We start from the raw sequence: 18,903 nt of genomic DNA on the forward strand, positions 1-18,903 counted from the left end.
TTAGGAAGAAACAAAATCCAACTAATAATTTCCATTCATATATCAATTTTCCCCTGAGCGGCCCTTTTATTGTGTGTTTAAGACAATTCTTCTTGGCAGGATAGTTTTGGATTAGTCTTGAAAAGATGAACTTAGAGAAGCATGAATTGCTGTACTGTTTGATTAGAGTAATTTTCATCATTCTCTCCCTTAATTTGATTCAAATGTGTTTGGGGCATTCCATCTTCAGACTTCATTTTGAAATTAATTGAGTGGACCTATGTCATAAGCTCCTGTGAGTCGCACATATTTTTTACACATTAACGTTATTATTTTGTTTATAGAAACGTTTTTTTATTATGACAGAAAGAGAGAATCATAAGGCAGCAAAATGACAGTATAGCAGTCCACAGCATAGGTATATCTTTTTCCAATACATTTGACACCAGGAAGACACAGTAGAAACCCCTCCATTCCATCAGATCAAGTTGTTCCGGCATATACAATATGTAGACCATACAGTGTATAATAGATTCACCCAGATAAGATGAACACTCCCTGATACCCAACATGCCGGTGATTACCTCATTCAGTACAAGAAGGGGGCATGTCATCCACCCCAGAGACCTCAAACATTCTGTCCCTTTCCCGTTGTAGTTCTATAGTAGCATTAGCGTTATTTTTAAGGCTCGTTTTTAACGTACCAAAGAAACCATCTTCACACTCTAATTTACTTTTTAGCCCTTTAGAGTTTGATCCAAAACATTTACACTTTCTTGTCATATTTTCCTTTTTTCATTCTTTATTTCTCAGCACCTTCTGCAACAACGTTTCCAGCCTTTGCAACCCCTAGAAATCGTACTATTGAAGTGGAGCTTGGTGAGTACATATATTCACAGAATCATATAAAACATATTTGATTTTATACTAAGCCTTCAGCAAAGCATGTATTCCATAATGGGTAATCTTCTTTTGTATTGATTTTTTATCATAGTTGAAATTAAAATATACTTTATTTGGTCTTTGTATGCATTTAAATGAACACTGCTATTTAATTTAGATTTTAAACACCTACTTGTTACAGGCATGTTGTGATAGGGGATGAAAGTAGCTAGCATTTTTGGTTTTCTCTTTGGTGTCCTGTACATACTGTCCATAGTCTAATTATGGATGCTCTGTTAAATCCCATGTTAAGTCCACGCCTCCTGGAGTTACCGATATCAGTGGCATCTGTAACTTCCAAGGTTAACACAGGAGTACGAGTGGAACACCTAGGTTTCTCTAAGAAATGAAGAATATCCAGGGTAACTGGTACTTCTACATCTGATTCTCAGGGCAAATAATCTTTTTTTCTCTTTTTGCCTGCTTGAAACAGGTGAAATCTATGGCAGAAAAACAAAAGGGGTAGGATTCTCAAAGGTAGTTTATACTTTTGTGTAAGTTTACAATTTTGAGTATGTCTTCTAGTTTTCAGTATTCACAAACTGCACTTTTGGAGTAACTTACACTTTTTAGTAACTTACACATTTAAACTAAATAATAAATAGGTACTACATATATATATTTCAACATTAACGCATATGTATTTACATTTCCTTTGGGGTTTTAGGTCTCTACCTTATTATGTTCCATGGGAGGGTGTTGCTTTACCAGTTGTTGGCCATGCGTAGTGTTGGACTTACCACAAAAGTGTAAGTTACTACAAAATTGCAATTTGTGAATACTGAAAAGTAGTCAAAAGTGTAAACTTACTCAAAAGTGCAGTGAATCAAGCCCAACATTTGCATTCAAGTTTTGGACTGTGTAAATCCACTCATGTTGGTAATATGAGTTTCCAACCCCAATGGAATTGAAGAAGCATTCCTAATGAGGCCCTGTATTGCCACAAATTTGCTCTAGATCATTTTCAATATATGTCTCCCACTTTCCTGTTTAACCTTTCACCTAATACTTTTATAAAGTGGAAGGTATTCACTGCATGAAAAAGAACACAATCATGGCTGGTATGAAAATCATATTTTTGGACTCTAAAAGAAAGGATTAGCCGCCTTCATCACATTAACTATTTTCTTTTTCTGAGAGGTATTTCCTGAATGTGAAATTAGCGCACCTGCTTCTTCTTCCCATCAACTATGGGTGTTGCCATCATGGGCTTCCAGCAGAAGACAGAAATTGATTCAATAAATACTAATGCTAAGTTATGGTTGTGCCAAATGCTTCTAATCGTTGTCCTTAAAGAAGTCAAGAGCAGGTATAATTTCCCTATGTGAAGAACACTCTCATAATCTAGAAAGAATTTGAAACCACCAAACTTATTGCTAGCTGCTGAAACCTTTAATCCACCCAACCTCATCCTGTTCCTGTCTGCGCTTCCTGCTACCCCAAGATAGATTCAAGCACTTGATATGATATGATAGATAGATTTATAGAGCACAACTGTCACTCCAGGGAGCATCATGGCGCTATAGCAGAAAACAGAGAGAGGAGCAGAGCGGAGGAGATTCTGCAAGGTCAGATGAGTGAAAGGACTAGAGTGTCTGAAGCTCCGAAGATCCAAGTTTTCCTGAAGATGAATCCTGTCTGAGAGAACCAGAGATGGATAGGTAAGTAATTCCAAGCTTTGGTCCCTAGGACTGCCACTGATTTGCCCCCTTTGGAAATGAGATTAAAGCTAGGTGGTGTGAGGAGGTTTGCAGATGAGAATCGTAGGAGGTGCTGCTCCACATACATGACTCTGGCCCTAAGGTACTTAGGTCCTGATTACCTAAATGCTCTGTAGATGACAACTCGAATCTTAAAGAGGATTCCTTTATGTATGGGTAGCCAGTGTAAATATTTTAATGCTGCTGAGGAGCTTTGAGGTAATTTTAAGACAAGTCGAGCTGCTGCATGTTGAGCTATCTGTAGTTTCTTCAGGACAGACTTTTTGGACTCTGCATATAAGCTGTTACAGTAGTCTAGTCTAGATGTGATCAGTGCCACTTCAACTACCTTTCTCGCCACGCTAGGTAGTAGATCCAAAAACTTTTTTAGAGATTTTATCAGATGGAAGCATGTGCCGGCCAGCGAGAGAGTTTGTTGATGTAAGGATAGTGAGGTATCGAATTTTACTACAAGATTCCTCAGCACTTCCACTGTATTTAGTGGAGGGGGAATGTCATTAGGTCCCCATCTGTGGGGCAAAAAGGTGTTAGATTTACCAAGCAGCATGAACTCAGTGTTTTCGGTGTTGCATTTCATATGGCTGAATTGCATCCAACGAAAGACGGCAGTGAGGCAGAGTTTGAAATTTTCTTCTGCATGGGTGGAGTCTTTGTCTAGTACCAGGATTAAATGAATTCTGGAGAAATATGAAGAAAGTGGTAGAAGACCTAAACAGGGAGCTAGGTAAAATTAAGAAAATCAAAAATAAGTGTCCACCCCCTATTATCTGTATCGGGGACTTTAACAAACACCTTTGCAAATAGAAAGAGTCTACGGTGTGTGGCCTAGCAGACCCTCAGGGTAAACCTCTAACACACTTCTCACATAATGAGTATGGTGATATCCTAAATATTCTCCTATTTGTGAGCAAACTGGGAATAATTAATAATTTAATTGCAGGCCAGACAGGGAAAACATTCAGGCGGGGCAGTCAGGAGTCAACAATTGACTTCATTTTAGTCTCCTCTTTGTTAAGCGGAAAAGTGGCCCATTTACATAACCTGTTTACATGCTACAGCGATCATGCCATCTTATTTATGTCTCTAAACCTTCCCTGTAAGACGAAAAAACATCAACAGATAGTAGACAATATATCGCTAACTAGGAAAAACGGCTAACAGTTAAAATGGGCAAAGGCGAAGCTGAACTTGGGCAATGAAATAATAGCCAATGCAAAGGAAGATATTATAAAGTGCCTGATTGAGGGGATGTTCACCTTTACACATATTTACCCAGACTACATTTTGAAATTTGTACTTAATTAATTAAAACTTACTCACCCCAAGCCTGTCAATTTTAATCAAACCAGAATGTTCCACAGCAAGGAAGGACCTCATTACAGCCATAAAAGCTCCCCACAGAGATCCAGCAGTGATAAAATCTCTATGAAGCAAATATAAGCAGGCAAGGAAACGAAGAGAGAAGGACATTAGGGAGAAGACCTGGAACGACTTTGAGCAAGTTGCTGCCTCGGGCAGCAGCATGGAATCCTGGAGGGTTATAAATGACCGTTATTTCAAAGATGTCAAGGACCCCTGTTTGGACTCACACGTTGATGAGGACACATGGGTTAGCCACTTTGAAAGTATTTTTGGTTCCAACACCCCCCTGGTCCCACCATCTACGGACCATCCCCGATTGCCACATGGTATCCTGATATTTTCGCCATCAGAATTGAGAGAGGACTGGAGACTTGTGCAGCCGGGAAGGCCCTGGGCCCTGATGGGATCCTCGATTGATCTTTTCCAGCATAGCTATGATATGTGGGTCCCCCTACTAACGAATGTTCTAAATAGTATAGCGATAGAGGATCCGCCCCATCCTGGTATCAGAGCGTAATTGTCCCTATCTATAAGAAAGGGGATAGGAGCATTCCTAAGAACTATCGCCCTATTTCCCTTCTGGATACCACTGCAAAGCTGATGGGCCGGCTCTTATTATCTAGATTGGAGTATGGGGCTGAAGAGACCAGTATATTGATGCAGGCCCATATGGGTTCCAGAAGGGAAAGGGGATGGTGGATCAATGCCTTAATTTATCACGCTGCATTGACAAATACACCAAAGTGAAAGGGGGGAGGATCTACATGGCCTTTATGGACCTCTCGTGGCCTTCGACTGTGTGTCCCACCAGAAGTTTTGGCCTTTGCTGGAGGGGATGGGGGTTGATCCCTTGATAACCTGCTTTATTCGCCAGCTGTATGCCAATGCCACCGCCTGTGTTCGGAATGGCGCAAATGGGGAATGTACACGTTCATTTAAGATCGAGAGGGGAGTCAGGCAGGAATGCGTCTGTGCCCCGTTTCTTTTTTCCATCTATGCAAAGGGGGTGGAGGCTGCCCTGACTGGCTCACCTCTGGACGTGCCTACATTTAGATAACATCCCCCTTCTGATACTGATGTACGCTGACAATACGGTTTTAATTGCCAGAACAGGGGTTGCCTTACAATCTTTTATAACTTCATATGCTGCATCCATGGCCTAATGGTAAATGAAACAAAATCATGTGTTATCATAGCGGTAGCCAAAAGAGGAGCACATTGCCCCCATTTCCAGTAAGCCTCAAAGAAAATCAAAGTGGTGGACTCCTTCCCATACCTGGGGGTCTTATTCCATAACAACTACTACTGGAAAAATCTGGTGGCAGCAAGAGCTCAAGGTATGTAGAGGAGTCAACAAGCTATCAAGGGCTTTACAAGGAAGCTGGGACCCAGTCCTCTGGACATGATTAAAAACATCCATCGTGCTAAAACTAAGGCAATGGTAACATACGGAGCGGGAGTTTGGAGGATGGCATCCTCAGACCATCTACAGAGTATGGAAGATACCTTTTTTAAAAATCGGGTGTCATTACCCCATTCACACTCGAACTATATTTTACATCTTGAATTGGGGTTACCCTACTTGTTGGATTCCATCAGATTGGCTCCAATCTAGTTGTGGCTTTCGATTTGGCGCAGGTCCACTGTCAATTTAACTCAACGTATAATTGGCAGTTGTCTGAAGCTGGACCACTACAATAGGATTGGGTGGCTTAGATATGTGGAGGCTGAGTTGACCGCACTTGGGCAGGGAAAGGTATTCAGGGACCCATTTCTGTGCAGGAAGGTCTCTAAACAGCAAATCACTGACCTGTTTCTTCAGCGGGCCAACGTCCTTTGGAGGGAAAAGAATCAACAACAAAAGGCGTTATGTGCATATGACCTTATTCCATCCAGATTAGGGGAAGGATTTTCATACCTCTCATGTATTAGCTATGCACATCATAGATTTATACTATTGCGCTTTCATCTGAATTACATCCCACTGATGTTGGCCTTACCAGTGAGGAAGTTTAAACATTCGGATTTGAACCCTGCTCCTGGAACAACCACTCACCCCAAACAGACTTCAATGTAGTTTATTTTGTACGTTTTATCAAACTGAGAGGGAAGCTTTTATCCTTCCGATACTAAAGCGTCATCATTTTCGGCAATGCAGGGTGGCACTGTACTTTTTAAAGGCACTCCCTGATCCTTTTTGTCTGCTTCTCTGTAGCATGTTTTCATTGGGCATGTGTGAGAAGGAGGACGAACCGGGGCATGCTGATTTGAATCGTTGCAATAACGGGATTCTCATTAGTAATGTGAACTTAAGAAGTCAAAACATTTTATAAAGACTGTATCTGTTTTTTAATATGGTTTTAAATATTACCCCTTCTGTGCAACCTCCATTGGTTGAAACTCATAATAACTTCACAAAGATTTTAAATGTTTTAACTGTTTTGTATATGTTTTTATAAGATTATGTATGGTGTACCTGATGAAATAATGCTTTTATGATCTGTTTTAAAAAGAGATCGAATAAAGATTATCATTTGATGTGATTTGAAGTGAATATCATATGCGTAGGAGATGGTTTCAATATTAAATGATGATATCAGATTAATCAGGGGGGGGCATGTATATGTTAAACAATGTTGGACTCAAGACCGAGCCCTGTGGGACTCCAGAGAGCAAGGGTTTCTCCGCTGATTGAGAGTGCCTGAGGGTGACTATTTGTTTTCCTTTCGGATAGAAATGATTTCAGCCAAGCAAGGACCATGTGGGAAATGCCATGATTTTAGTCGGTCTCCCAAGATGTTATGGGAGCCATGTCAAATTTGGCTGATAGATCTTCTATTAGAGGCTACTGATTAGTGGCCACACAGCAGAGAGGAGCAATAGGCAGCTTCATTATAAAGGAGTTGTCATTGGTCAGCAGCGCTACATAGTCCTGATCTTCTTTGATGTGGAATGACAAAGATGCTAGAGTAATGTCAACTGTATGCACAGTCTCTCTGGGAGGGGTCAACGTCTTGCCATCAAGATACATGCTACCAGTATGTTTAAGTGTATTGCTATTCTCTTGTTCTATTAACACCCTGATTTAGGATTGCATTGCAGCAAAATATGTTACAGCTAAAACTGCAAATTGCACGTGAGCCTAGCCATTGAGTTAAAATCACACATAATTTGTCATTTACCCTTCTGCGACATAAGTGTAAATGTTTGTGCCAATGCACAAATCTGCCATTGAGATTCCTATCGATATAGGAAAATAATGAGAAAACTTCTCTAATGACAGAAATAAGAGATAGGTGTCATGCTTGTGCAAGGAGCTGCTGGGGCTGCAGGCAGCGGCTGTACATGCCCACTGTGTAACCCCTGTACTTCAGATGGGGGGTCAGAAACCCCCCCCAGCTGAAGGGAAAGGATGCTTCCCTGTTACTCCCTACTCACAGAATACCACCTAAGACTGGGAATGGCTGTGGAGGGGTACAACCTTATATGAAAATTCAGACCACTTTGGAAACTCCTGTTTCTCATTTGACACACTTTATTGCACCCTGTAATTAACAGCTGAGATGAAGACTGCACCATGTTAAATTGTTGCTGGTCAAACCTGATGGAATTTATCAGGATAAAGTGTGGTAAGCACTAACTTCCACAAGGAATTCTGCATTACCGGAGAACAACTATTAAACAGTCCTCTTAATCGCACCTGTAAAATTCTGACCCCGGGGTATCAAATTTTGCCAAAAACCGATATAGGGTAATTGTAATCAGGCCATCCAAGTCCATTTTACTCTTTATCCAGCCACTGGCTTGATGATCAATTAGATCCGCAGTTGCATAGGCAGCTCCATAAGTATCAAAGGATAAGTCAGGAATAGCATCTGCTGCCAAACCTAATCATAACTGATGTACATGGTTGATAATCCTTACTGTTGAGGCATCATGTAATTACAGTGCACAGCTGACGATGCTGTGAGCAGCCTCCCTTAGCCTCGGACTAGAAGGCACAGCCTTCCTTGATATTCCTTCACTATATCGCATGTTATTGCATGACAAAATATCACATTACAATTTAAGTATAGTATCAGTAGATGTGGAATTGACAATGAAGTAGTAGGTGATGTAGAAACTGTAATATTTTAATTGTTCAATTTAAGCAACCCTGATGTATTGTTATACAGCCGCCACCCAAACTTTAAGAAGCAGGGAGACACTATCCAAATATTTACATAGTCCATTGGTTTCCTTTTGTAAATAACAATATTTTAAACTTTAACTTCTATTCTCTTTTAGGTTCTACTATAAAAATCACATGTACAGCATTTCATGGGTATTTCAAGCAAATTGCAGACTTTGTCTGGTGGGAGGTGAATGGAACCAAAGTGGAGCAGCTAAATTCAGCACGATTTTTTGTCCACACTGAAAGGTACAGTTCTCAACTGTGATTGCCTCTGTCATCATATAACCCTTCGATGATTTCAATAGCAGTTAACAGGTCTAGTTTATTTGTACACAGGTCTCTCAATAATGAGAGCTACACAACTGCGATTTTAACTATTACGGAAATACGGAAAGAAGATTTAATTTCAAATTTTACCTGCTCGGCAATGAACTCCAAAGGATCGACCAAATCTAGTGTTACTTTAAGTATAAAAGGTAAATATAGCTCCCACATTGTTTTCAGTTCAGCATGTTGTAATGCTCCATTTGTAATGCAGTACTTCAATAATACTACTTATTTACTACAAAATTCAGTTCACTAGCCTTCAGGTGGTGATTTCCATTTCTGCCTCCATAGAAAACTATGGAGGCAGGGAATTAAACTAACCCCTCATTGGAATTATTACTTATTCAATTCCATTAATTTACATTAAAACATTATATAGTTATAACTTTTAGAGATAAAAAAATAAGAATAATGTATTGAATTTAAAAGAATTAATAACAAAAATAAATTACTCTTTCAAATATTTTTTGGGGCTATAACTTTGGTCCTGTTTTTTTTATTCCCACAAACGTTATTGGGTTTTCATAGTTCATTCAATACTTGATGATATCTCAGCAATGCGCTTCAAATATGACCAAATATTTAACTGTTTACACATGTCTCGCATAATGTCAAGTTGTCAATAACAAACATTTTGTCAATACAAAGTTCTGTATTCATGCCTTGCAGTGAATTGTATACGTTACATTACTAGCCGTAAATATTGTAAACTTCTAACTCCCTCCCACCTCCCCCCTACTGTCATCTACCAACATTCGGTGTTGGGACTCGAGTGGGATTTGCTGTATTGCTGTATTCCCAATAGAGTCAAAAATAGGCCTTGATATTAACACAGTAAGGTATGTGAAAATATCCAGGGCATACATCCATTTCTTATTTGCGGGTCTTAAGTCATCAGACAGTACCCCACAGATGTCTGCACAATTCCAACCAGGATGGGGTCATTGTATGCAGTGTTGAGGTACTCGGTGGGTCTAGAGTTTTAAAGGATCCCCTGTATTTCTCCCTGCAGAGTGCACCACATTCCGCCATCCTTTATTGCTTCCCTCCAAGTTAAAATGCCAGGAGGTAATGACCACCTCCAACTTTTGGTTATGAGACGCTTCGACAGGAGAAGTGCCAGGTCTGCGAATTTCGTCTGCACCCTATAGTTTTTTGGGCGGGGTATAGCCCTATCAAACAAATTTCGGCTATTCGCCATTTAGTACCTCCCTTATTTCCTCTAATGTATTGATTTGTGCCCAATAGGATGATAGAGTAGGACAGGCACATAACATGTGTAACAAGTCTGCATCTTGATCCTGGCATCTGGGGCATGCAGCAGAGATTCTTGGAAAAATGGCATGCAGTCTGTGGGGTGTGAGGTAGTCCCTGTGCAGCGCCATAAATTGCATGAATTTAAACCTGGAGTTATGTGAGACTTTCTTAGGGAATTCAAAAGAGTATTTCATTCCCTGTCCTGCAATCTCCTGCCCAAATCGAGCCCCCAATGTTCCCACAGCTGTGCCAAAGTTACTGATAAATGTGTTTGTAGGCCTAGATATAGCCACCGTATTAAATGTCTGCCATTGCCCATTAAATATAAGGAATGTACAGATTTGTGTGTTGTGGGTTCAGTGCCGTCCTAATCCCAGTGTAGCTATATGTACCATGTGATATTGGTATGTGTAAGGAACATCGAGTCCAATAGACCCTGTTCAACAACATGCCATCTCCAAACAGCGCCCCCACCATTGACACTCCTGCCTGCTCCCATGAGTGCAGTCGGTGGTGTGTCAGTGTGCCCGGTGGGGTAAGGAGCCCCAAGAGTGGCATTTTGGGATGTAAGGAACAGTCTGTGCAGTATGTTGCAGGGCCAGTTTCCAGTAAGTAAGGGTGAATTTCAGTAGCAATGAAGCTTTAATTCGGGTCCGTTCCCGGGAACATTGCAGTTTGTATAGTGTGCCTGGGCGAGCATACGAGGTGTGTAGGCTATCTCATGTAGGTTATGGCCAGCTAACCGGTACGAGAGCCATTGCAATTAACCTCCCAGGCAATACAACTTGAAATCTGGTACTCCTATACCGCTACTATCAGATGGCAACTGTAGTTCTGCTAATCTCACATGCCTAGGGCCGCTTCCCCAAATCAAGTCCAACGTTGGTCCTATTTAACAACTCTTCATCAAACTTTCCCAAAAATGTCTCATTCACCACAACTCATTCATGGAACATTTTGGAGTGATCCATCAAATAGGGCTGAGAAAAAGGGAGGGTCCAAACATGTTTTCCCTATTCACTCCATAGGAAAATTGAACAGTGATACCTCAAAAACTGCTGAACAGAATTACACAAAATTTGGCAGAAAGCTAGATCTTGGTCCAGAAAGCATGCATTTTGAAATTTGGCATAAATCCATTGAGTAGTTTTGAAGTAAATTACATTACACCAATTGGATATAAGCCAATTACTCATAGACCTTTAAGGGTCAAAGCACTGGCATTGACATCTGGTTAGCAGGCCTCAGTGTGCTCTCAGATTTGAAAAAACAGCATTCATCCAAAAAGTTAAGGTGATCATACAAAAAAAGCCATTTGTTTATAGTGATGTATTCCCCACTCTCTCATTTTGCCAAAACATACTTTTACATATCATAGACTTGAAATGGTGCCTGATGTGCCAAATGGGCAGTTTTTGTTTTCTTTCTTTTTCTCTCAGTGAAGAAATTGCTCACCCCACATCTACTTTAATTTCTGGAGGTGACCCATTCCTCTTCCCAATCTAAAAGGGTAGTTACTCCAGTCCTGTGTTGGTCGTTAACAAATCTTAGACTATTTACTGCAGGTTAAGGGCCATGTTGTAGTTTGTAATTGCCAAATAACATACAGTTTTTTGGATGGTCATAAATTTAAAAGGTTAATCATGCATAGTTCTGCCAACTTCCCAGTCCTTGCAAGGGAGTTGCTACTGTGCATTTGTTTGCATCGTGGTAGATCAATACCCAGTATTAAACTCATTTATACCTATTAGGACTCCTGGCAGGTGTAAATGGAGGCATTTTTTGCCCAGTTTGTGACCAAAAATGCCATTAGGAATTTCCTTGCAAGTGCTACAATCACCGGGCATAGTGGTACTCTCAACTTAGAAGAATGGAAGGCTGTGTTAGCCTCACCATTATTAAAACCTTTGACATTTAGATTTAGGGGATGCTAGTATGAAGCATTTAAATCATTTAGCCCTTTTGCCTTATTGAATAAGACCTTCCATAACTATACCTGTATCACTGTTGAGAAATAATCAAGTCTGGATTGGCAGCACAGGTATCAAACAACTCTTTCGCTTACAATCTAATTAGAGTGGCTTTTGGGTCTGCTCTATTAACTGTATTTCACAAGCCTCTTTCAGCCTTTAATATGTTTGAGACTTTGTCAATTTTAGCTTGCCACAGGCCAAAGGAGCATTTCTTCCTCTCTCATGAGGCTGAATGTCGGAATATCATATACAAATATATCTGAAAACAATATTTTATCTTACATAACTTTTACAAAAAACATTGTCCCTTTGGAATTAGATTTTCTAATATTAATTTTAAAAAAAACTATCTTTTTGTAAATGAGATGTAGGGCACAATATATATATTAGATGGTATGCGGACCCTGATATTCTTGTACCATACGCTCACCTGATACTGTTAACTGTTAGGGTATATCTTTCTGCCTCTAATTCAGTGGTTGCCCTTAACTGTTGCTCCTTCTGGCCCCCTCCTGCTTGTCTCATGCTTTTTCTCATCTCTCCAGCCCTTTCTGTTACCCTTATGCCTTCTATCTTCCTGCCACTGACTATCCTAATGCATCTCTTGCCTGCCCTTCCCTCCTTCCCCTGAAATGTTCATGTTCCCTTAGCAGCCACCTTCTCATAACTCTCTCCTGCCCCTCCAGCTTTCCTATGTGCGTATTTTCTTCTACCGCATGCCTCCATATTTACTTCCCCCACCCAGCCTTCCCTTCCAACAGCTTCTTATAAGTGCTGTCAGGGCAAATATTGAAATTAAAATTGGGTTACCCTAATGATTCCCTTGACTTCCATATATTCCCTTTTTTGTTTCTATGTCATAAAAATGAGCGAGTGGCAAGGAAGCCTTAATTCGATTTCTCATAGAGACCAAAGAAGTACTGCAATGAAGTTTTTCTGGTCATCCAAGCTCTGGCATAGAAACATAAAGAGGACTGTATGAAAAGCAAGGTAGCGTTTATTACAGTTTGCCTTTGATTTTTGATGTCTATCTTTAATTTGCTTTCCATGTATGTAATACCACGTGAAACAAAGACCAACTGGTTTTGCTAGTGCTTGTGAGAGTGTGCAAGTGTGTGCTTTAAAATCTCTCCTCTGATGGATCTTTTGAAGTTGACTGAGATACAAAGGAAGTTAGCAATAATAAAACAATTAAATTTTTTTAAGCATATTTGGCCACACAATAAGGACCAGGAATGGGTGAATGAAGTTAAGGAATTTTATTTCCAATAGTTAATCCAATTTTTTTACATGCCAACAAAATATTAAAAAGATACATGATTACAGCTGGCAAGCTGAAATATCTCAATAGGTTCAGTCTCTGTAGGATAAGATACAACTTAATCACAGCCACAGCAATACAAATTCTAAGAATTGGAAACTGGTGTTTCTTAAACTAACTCTGATTCTCCTGAACATGAATAAGTTCTAGAATCATCTAATCAAGGTTCTAAGTTTAAAATGAGGATGGTTTCTAGAGTGGGGTCTGAAGGAAATTTGGAAATGCAAGAAGATGTCAGAATATTGAATACTCCAATAGATGTTGTCCAGAATTGGAATAAGTGTTTAGCATGTAGCTTCACACTTGCAAGAATAGAAGAAGCATAGAGGTCTGTACCACTCAAAGTCTATGCCTTGAATCCTAACAGTGCGAACATTAATTAAGCATACAGACTTCAGCAACAATCATATCTCTTCCCACCCCTCCAGGAACTAAGCATTTCAATCCTCACATTGTGCATTTGCAACATTACCGCACTTTTCCAGCCCACGCCACTTGGACAATTACTGCAACCTTGAACATAGCTCCGTTCCTGATACGTGATGAATAGGAGGCTTTATCTGCTCATTAGGACTTCACGTTACTTGCCAAGATTTCTCTTCTCAGACCCTTCTATTGAGAATCTAATACAGACAAAAATACTTCTTTCTATAGCAAATTAAATCTTGAGAACGCACCTGCAAAGAAAGAAAACGCTGACCAAGCAAAATACATTTCAAAACAAAGCCTTTAGTCAGGCTAACTTTAATTAAGAATTTAGCATGCACTTTGAATCCTTGGTTATACATGCACACGTATACCTTCAAATATACTGCAAAAAATGAGCAAAATAATATGTTTATTTAAGCAATATAACTTGATGTGTAAATGTAAAACGTGAATAAAGAGTGCAAGATTCATGTTTAATTTGAACATTAGTGCACACGTTTAGAAATCTCTAAGTTCTACAGTGAATACATTTTAGTAATGTATTTAAATGTGTCACACACATTAATATTATTAAGTCACACAGTAAATATAATGTCAGATGCACATATATAGTTGCACTTTCTGTGACATGTGAGGTTGGAGCCTAAATTATGCTGCTCCCCTGGTTTCCAATTATTACCTCTTCTTGAAAAAATAAAGAATATCTCTGTTCAGTTTTCTATAATCTGAATTGTATTATATAATAAAATTACAAAGTGAGGCCATACTTGCTGGCAAGATGGAAGTCAAAGAGAAGGTAAACATTTAGGTCCATATTTACAAGTGTAGTGGTACAGGGCAGTGCAGCAAGTCACCTAGTTGTGCTGGCCTGCGTCACAGAGAAAGGGCAAGAATGCGCCCTTTTTATCCAATATGATGCATTCCTATCCTTTCCCCTTTGTGCCGTTTTGGCAGCCCAGAGCTGACACAGGCACCCTTGTGGGGGGGTTGTAGGCAGGATTGTTTCTATGCAGGAAGGGGCAGCTTCCTGCACAAAAACATTCCTGAGAGGTTTTTTCCTTTTACTATGTGTGCTGCAGAATGCAGCACTCATAGAAAGATGACAAAATGAGGAGAAATAAGCATATTTCTTCTCTGTATGCCTCCCGTGGGAAGGTTTATGATCTTGGCACATTCCCAGGTTTGCAAGATCTGGTAAATCTGGGAATGCATCAGGGGTGTTGCATGGGAACACCCACTGGAATGCCAATGGAATGCCTCCCTTGCTCAGAGTAAGGCAATGCAGTGATTTGCGGTGCATTGTCTAACACCAGATTTTTTAAGCCATTCAAAGCCTTGCAAAGCGGCTTTGCATGGCTTCATAAATCTGACTTAGAAGTTTAAGTCACAAACGTACGAAGTTGCATGGTGCAATCATGATGCAAAGCTCTCATAAATGTGCCTCCAATTGTGCTGTACCACAACCCCCACTATAACATCACTTTAACCTTTTTTTCCCCAATGAAATTGTAGTTTTTTTTAACATAAAGTGAAAACAAATTTCAAATTTAACTTTAATGTCACTATTGCATTAGATTTTGTAGTGAATATACAATAGTATGCTATAATGATAAAATGAATGTGTATTATAAATTGTATTGATTACTTTTTGTTCTTTACATGGTCTGGTGGTAGTCCCATGGTACTCCCTAACGACCCCTACAATCAATGTACAGTCACTACGGGAGTCCATGTTGATTTTACTTCAAGTTCCACGTTCTGTGTGGGTTCCTCACGACCTACCAAACATTTTTTTAAAGTTCTGTTTGATATGAAAGATTGATTTTTATGTTAGTTTGAGCCTAGATCTTTGCTAATTGGTCAATTAATAAGGATCCCGTCAGTCTTCTTGCAAAATTGATTCACTTTTAGAGGTTACAGTCCTGCGAGAGTACCATGGTAACACACACTCATAGAAATCAGATTGGTTGAAATCATTGTCTTGCTCCATGCTGTGAGAATGTCAAAAAGCAGCCAGCCAGACAGGAGAAAACTCCTAATCTGGCGGGCGGTCAAACATGGGTTTGGCGTGCAGGCGGTCCCACTCGGCATTGCCAAACTCGTAATAAGGCTGTAAGCCTAATGTTGTCATGGAAGTGAAAAACAAACTTTTTTAACAATAGATTTTCAATAGATTTATCTGCGTTTTGTTTTCTAATGCAGATCCGACACAAAATTCAGGCTGTTATTTAAAAACTAACACAAATCATTATTTCTGTTGGTTCATTACAAAAATGCCCACACAATGCAGTGCAATACCCTGATTTGTGTTACTTACATCAAGGGGGAGTTCCATCAGCTGTGTATGAGTCTTCCTGAGCATCCACCAATGGAATTTGATGCAAATCCTTATCTACAAACACTTGTAGTCATTGATTTGCAACAACATCTACTGCCTCCCTGAGGCTGGTGTAATGAAGAGACATATTTTTATTACCCCTGGTTTTTCCTCTTTGTATGTGGACTGCATTCTGTAGCATGCATACAAAGAGGAAATTGCCTTCTAATATCTAACTGTGCCACTTCTTTCTACATATTGCAGAGAACACAACACAGCACTTTCCTTGCTACCTCATGTCTTCTCAGAGACCTTCGTCGTTACAGAAATTATTTGAAATAAACTCTTTCATTTACTTATTTGTTTAGAACTGCAGTATTCCCACAGTACTGTACCTGGTAAATAACCTATTTTTATGTTTTTTTAAGCAGTACTGGGGACCAACCTATATAAAAAAGCCCAATCTCACCCTCAAAAGCAGATGCCCACAAGAGGTCACATACCCACAAATGGTCCAGTACAGTATGAAGGCTATGATTAGAGGGTGCTCTGCCACTTAATGGTGCTTTGGTGTATGCAGGGAGTGGGCCATCTGTGAAGACTTCTGTTCAAGGCAAAGTATATTCATTATAAGGGTTTGGACACTGTATCTCATTGATTGCATGCAAGAGGTTGCCTACCTACAAGGGATCTGGTACAGGGTGAAGGGTATAGGTAGCAGGGGATTGGTCACTTAATGGAGCTTGGGAGTCTGGAGAGACTGGACTGGACTTTTCGTGAACACTTCTGTACAAGGTTATAGTGTACATTGTAGGGGCTTGGTCACATAATGGGGATTAGTTGTCTGGGAAAGTGAGCCCTCCATGAGGCTCCTGTACATGGCAAAAGGTGAAATTAGTAGGGACTTAGCCACCTAATGTGGCATGGGTGACAGGAGGGAGTGAGCTGTCCGTGAAGCCTTCTGTACAAGGCAAAGAGTCTGGTACAGGGTGAAGGATGTGCGTAGTAGGTGCTCAACCACCTAATGTTGCTTGGGTGTCTAGAGGGAGTTGGCTCTCCATTGTACAAGTTGAAGTGTGTACCCAGTAGTGGCTTGGCCAAATAATGGGACTTGGTTGTCTTCAGGAAGTGGGCTCTCAGTAAAGACTTTGAATAAGATGAAGGGTGTGTATAGTAGGGGCTTTTCTACCTAATGGGGCTTGAGTGTCTGGAAGAGGGTGCTCTCTGTCAAGATTTCTGTAGAATGCGAAAGGTGTGTGTATTATGGCCATTGCCACCCATGTCTCCATCACATATGCATTAGAGGTCAGCATCCCTCAAAAATTCTGGTACAGGGCAAAAGGGTATCTTGTGGGAATGGGCGCTCCTTGAAGACATCTGCACAAGGTGAAGGGTATGAATAGTAGAAGCTTGGCTATGTAATGGGGCTCGGGTGTCTAGAAGGCGTGTACTCTCAATAAAGACTTAAGTTCAAGGAGAAGAGTGTGTGTAGTTGGGGCTTGGCCCTCTAACGGGGCTTGGATGTCTGAAGGGAGTGGGCACTGACTGAAGATGTATATAGAAGGTGAAGGGAGTGCATACTAGGGGCTTTACCAATATATGGGGCTTGTGTATTTTTTCACCGGTCCTGTGGTACTCCCGTGATATCAAGGGTGGCTCTTTTGTGATCTTGCAACAGTCCCACGGTACTACATGTGGCCCTTGCCGGACCCTCAGCAGTACCCCAGGACCTGTGAAAAAAGAAAAAATAACAGTATGCCTACATTTAAAAAAATAGTTTGAACCCCTGGAGGGGTCCATATTGTAACTACCATAGCTGTAATTGGGTCAGGGTACCACTAGTCAATCAATCAATCAGGGTCCTTGTAAAGTGTGACTACTCACCTCTGAGGGTCTCAAGGTACTGCGTGGGGCGGGGAAGGGGTGGACCTGCAGTTCAGTCAAAGCCCCAGGTCTTGAGGTCCTTCCTTATTTGTAGCAGCGATGGTGATTGCCTGAGGTGCAAAGGCACGGAGTTCTAGGTCTTTGCAACGAAGTAGGAGAAGAATCTTCCTCCAGCCGTGGTCGTGCGGATCTGAGCGATGGTGGTCAGGGCCAGGTGGTCAGAGTGGAGCTATCTAGAGGGAGTGTAGAAGGAGAGGCGTGATTGAGGTGTGCAGGTCTGGTGTTGTGGAGGGCTTTGTAAGCATGCGTGAGGAGCTTAAAGGAAATTCTTTTGTTGATAAGTAGCCAGTGAAGGTCTCTCAGTTGGCCGGCGATGTGGCTGTGGCATGGGATGTGCAGGATGAGTCTGGCGGAGGCGTTCAGGATGTTCTGCAGTTTCTTTTGGAGTTTCTGTATGGTGCTGTGTAGAGTGTGTTGCTGTAATCAAGGCTGCTGCAGATGAGCTCATGGACGACTGTATTCCTGAACGTGGTGGGGATCCACTTGAAGATCCTACGAGGTAGGTGGAGCATGTGGAAGCAGGAGCAGTCTAGGGTGATGCCGAGGTTTCCTCTGTGGTCCGTGGGTGTGGGGGGATTCTGAGCACTGTGGGTCACCAGGAGTTGTCCCAGGTGGAGGGGCTGGATCTCAAGATGAGGACTTCAGTCTTGTCTGAGTTGAGCTTGAGGCAGCTGTCCTTCATCCAGGTGGTATATTGCAACATAACAGGGGTACCCCTAATTTAGTTTCCTATCTCAGGGTTTTCAAGCAAAAATCTTTTTGAACAAAGTTATATAGGAAACAAATATATAAACTGAGCCAAATAATGTGCAGACCATATAAAGTTTCTTATGTGCGCCCCCATCCAACAATTATGACTAATCAAAAACCTTTCTTTTCAATACATCTCTTTATTTGTTTTTTTAGATATATATATTTTCTTTCTAGCAGTACAAAATTATTTCATTTTCCTTATTTTCTTATAACCTTTCTTTTTAGATGCTTACTATTGTCAATCTAATATTATTTCATGCCTATTCAAAAAGATATACATTTATATTCCACATTTCAGGTACAAAAGAAAGGAAAGGAAAACACAGAAAAAGAAAAAAACAAAAGAGAAAAACAAAGGGTCATCATTAACAAAGGATTATGGCTAATAATTTGGTCAACAATGA

At 40.6% G+C, this 18,903-nt stretch overlaps 1 protein-coding gene across 1 annotated transcript in view; it reads left to right on the forward strand.

Annotated features, from left to right (window-relative positions):
• IL1RL1 (interleukin 1 receptor like 1) overlaps positions 1 to 18,903 on the forward strand; it is a 506,285-nt gene that overhangs the window by 299,743 nt on the left and 187,639 nt on the right. Inside the window, exons 5-7 of the mRNA XM_085620499.1 lie at positions 793 to 858; positions 8,292 to 8,424; positions 8,515 to 8,654. Of these exons, the coding sequence (XP_085476625.1) occupies positions 793 to 858; positions 8,292 to 8,424; positions 8,515 to 8,654 (339 nt within the window). The remainder of the gene's footprint in view (positions 1 to 792; positions 859 to 8,291; positions 8,425 to 8,514; positions 8,655 to 18,903) is intronic.

The sequence above is a fragment of the Triturus cristatus genome, chromosome 8, assembly GCF_964204655.1.
Source record: "Triturus cristatus chromosome 8, aTriCri1.1, whole genome shotgun sequence".
In the NCBI taxonomy this organism is placed as follows: Eukaryota; Metazoa; Chordata; class Amphibia; order Caudata; family Salamandridae; genus Triturus; species Triturus cristatus.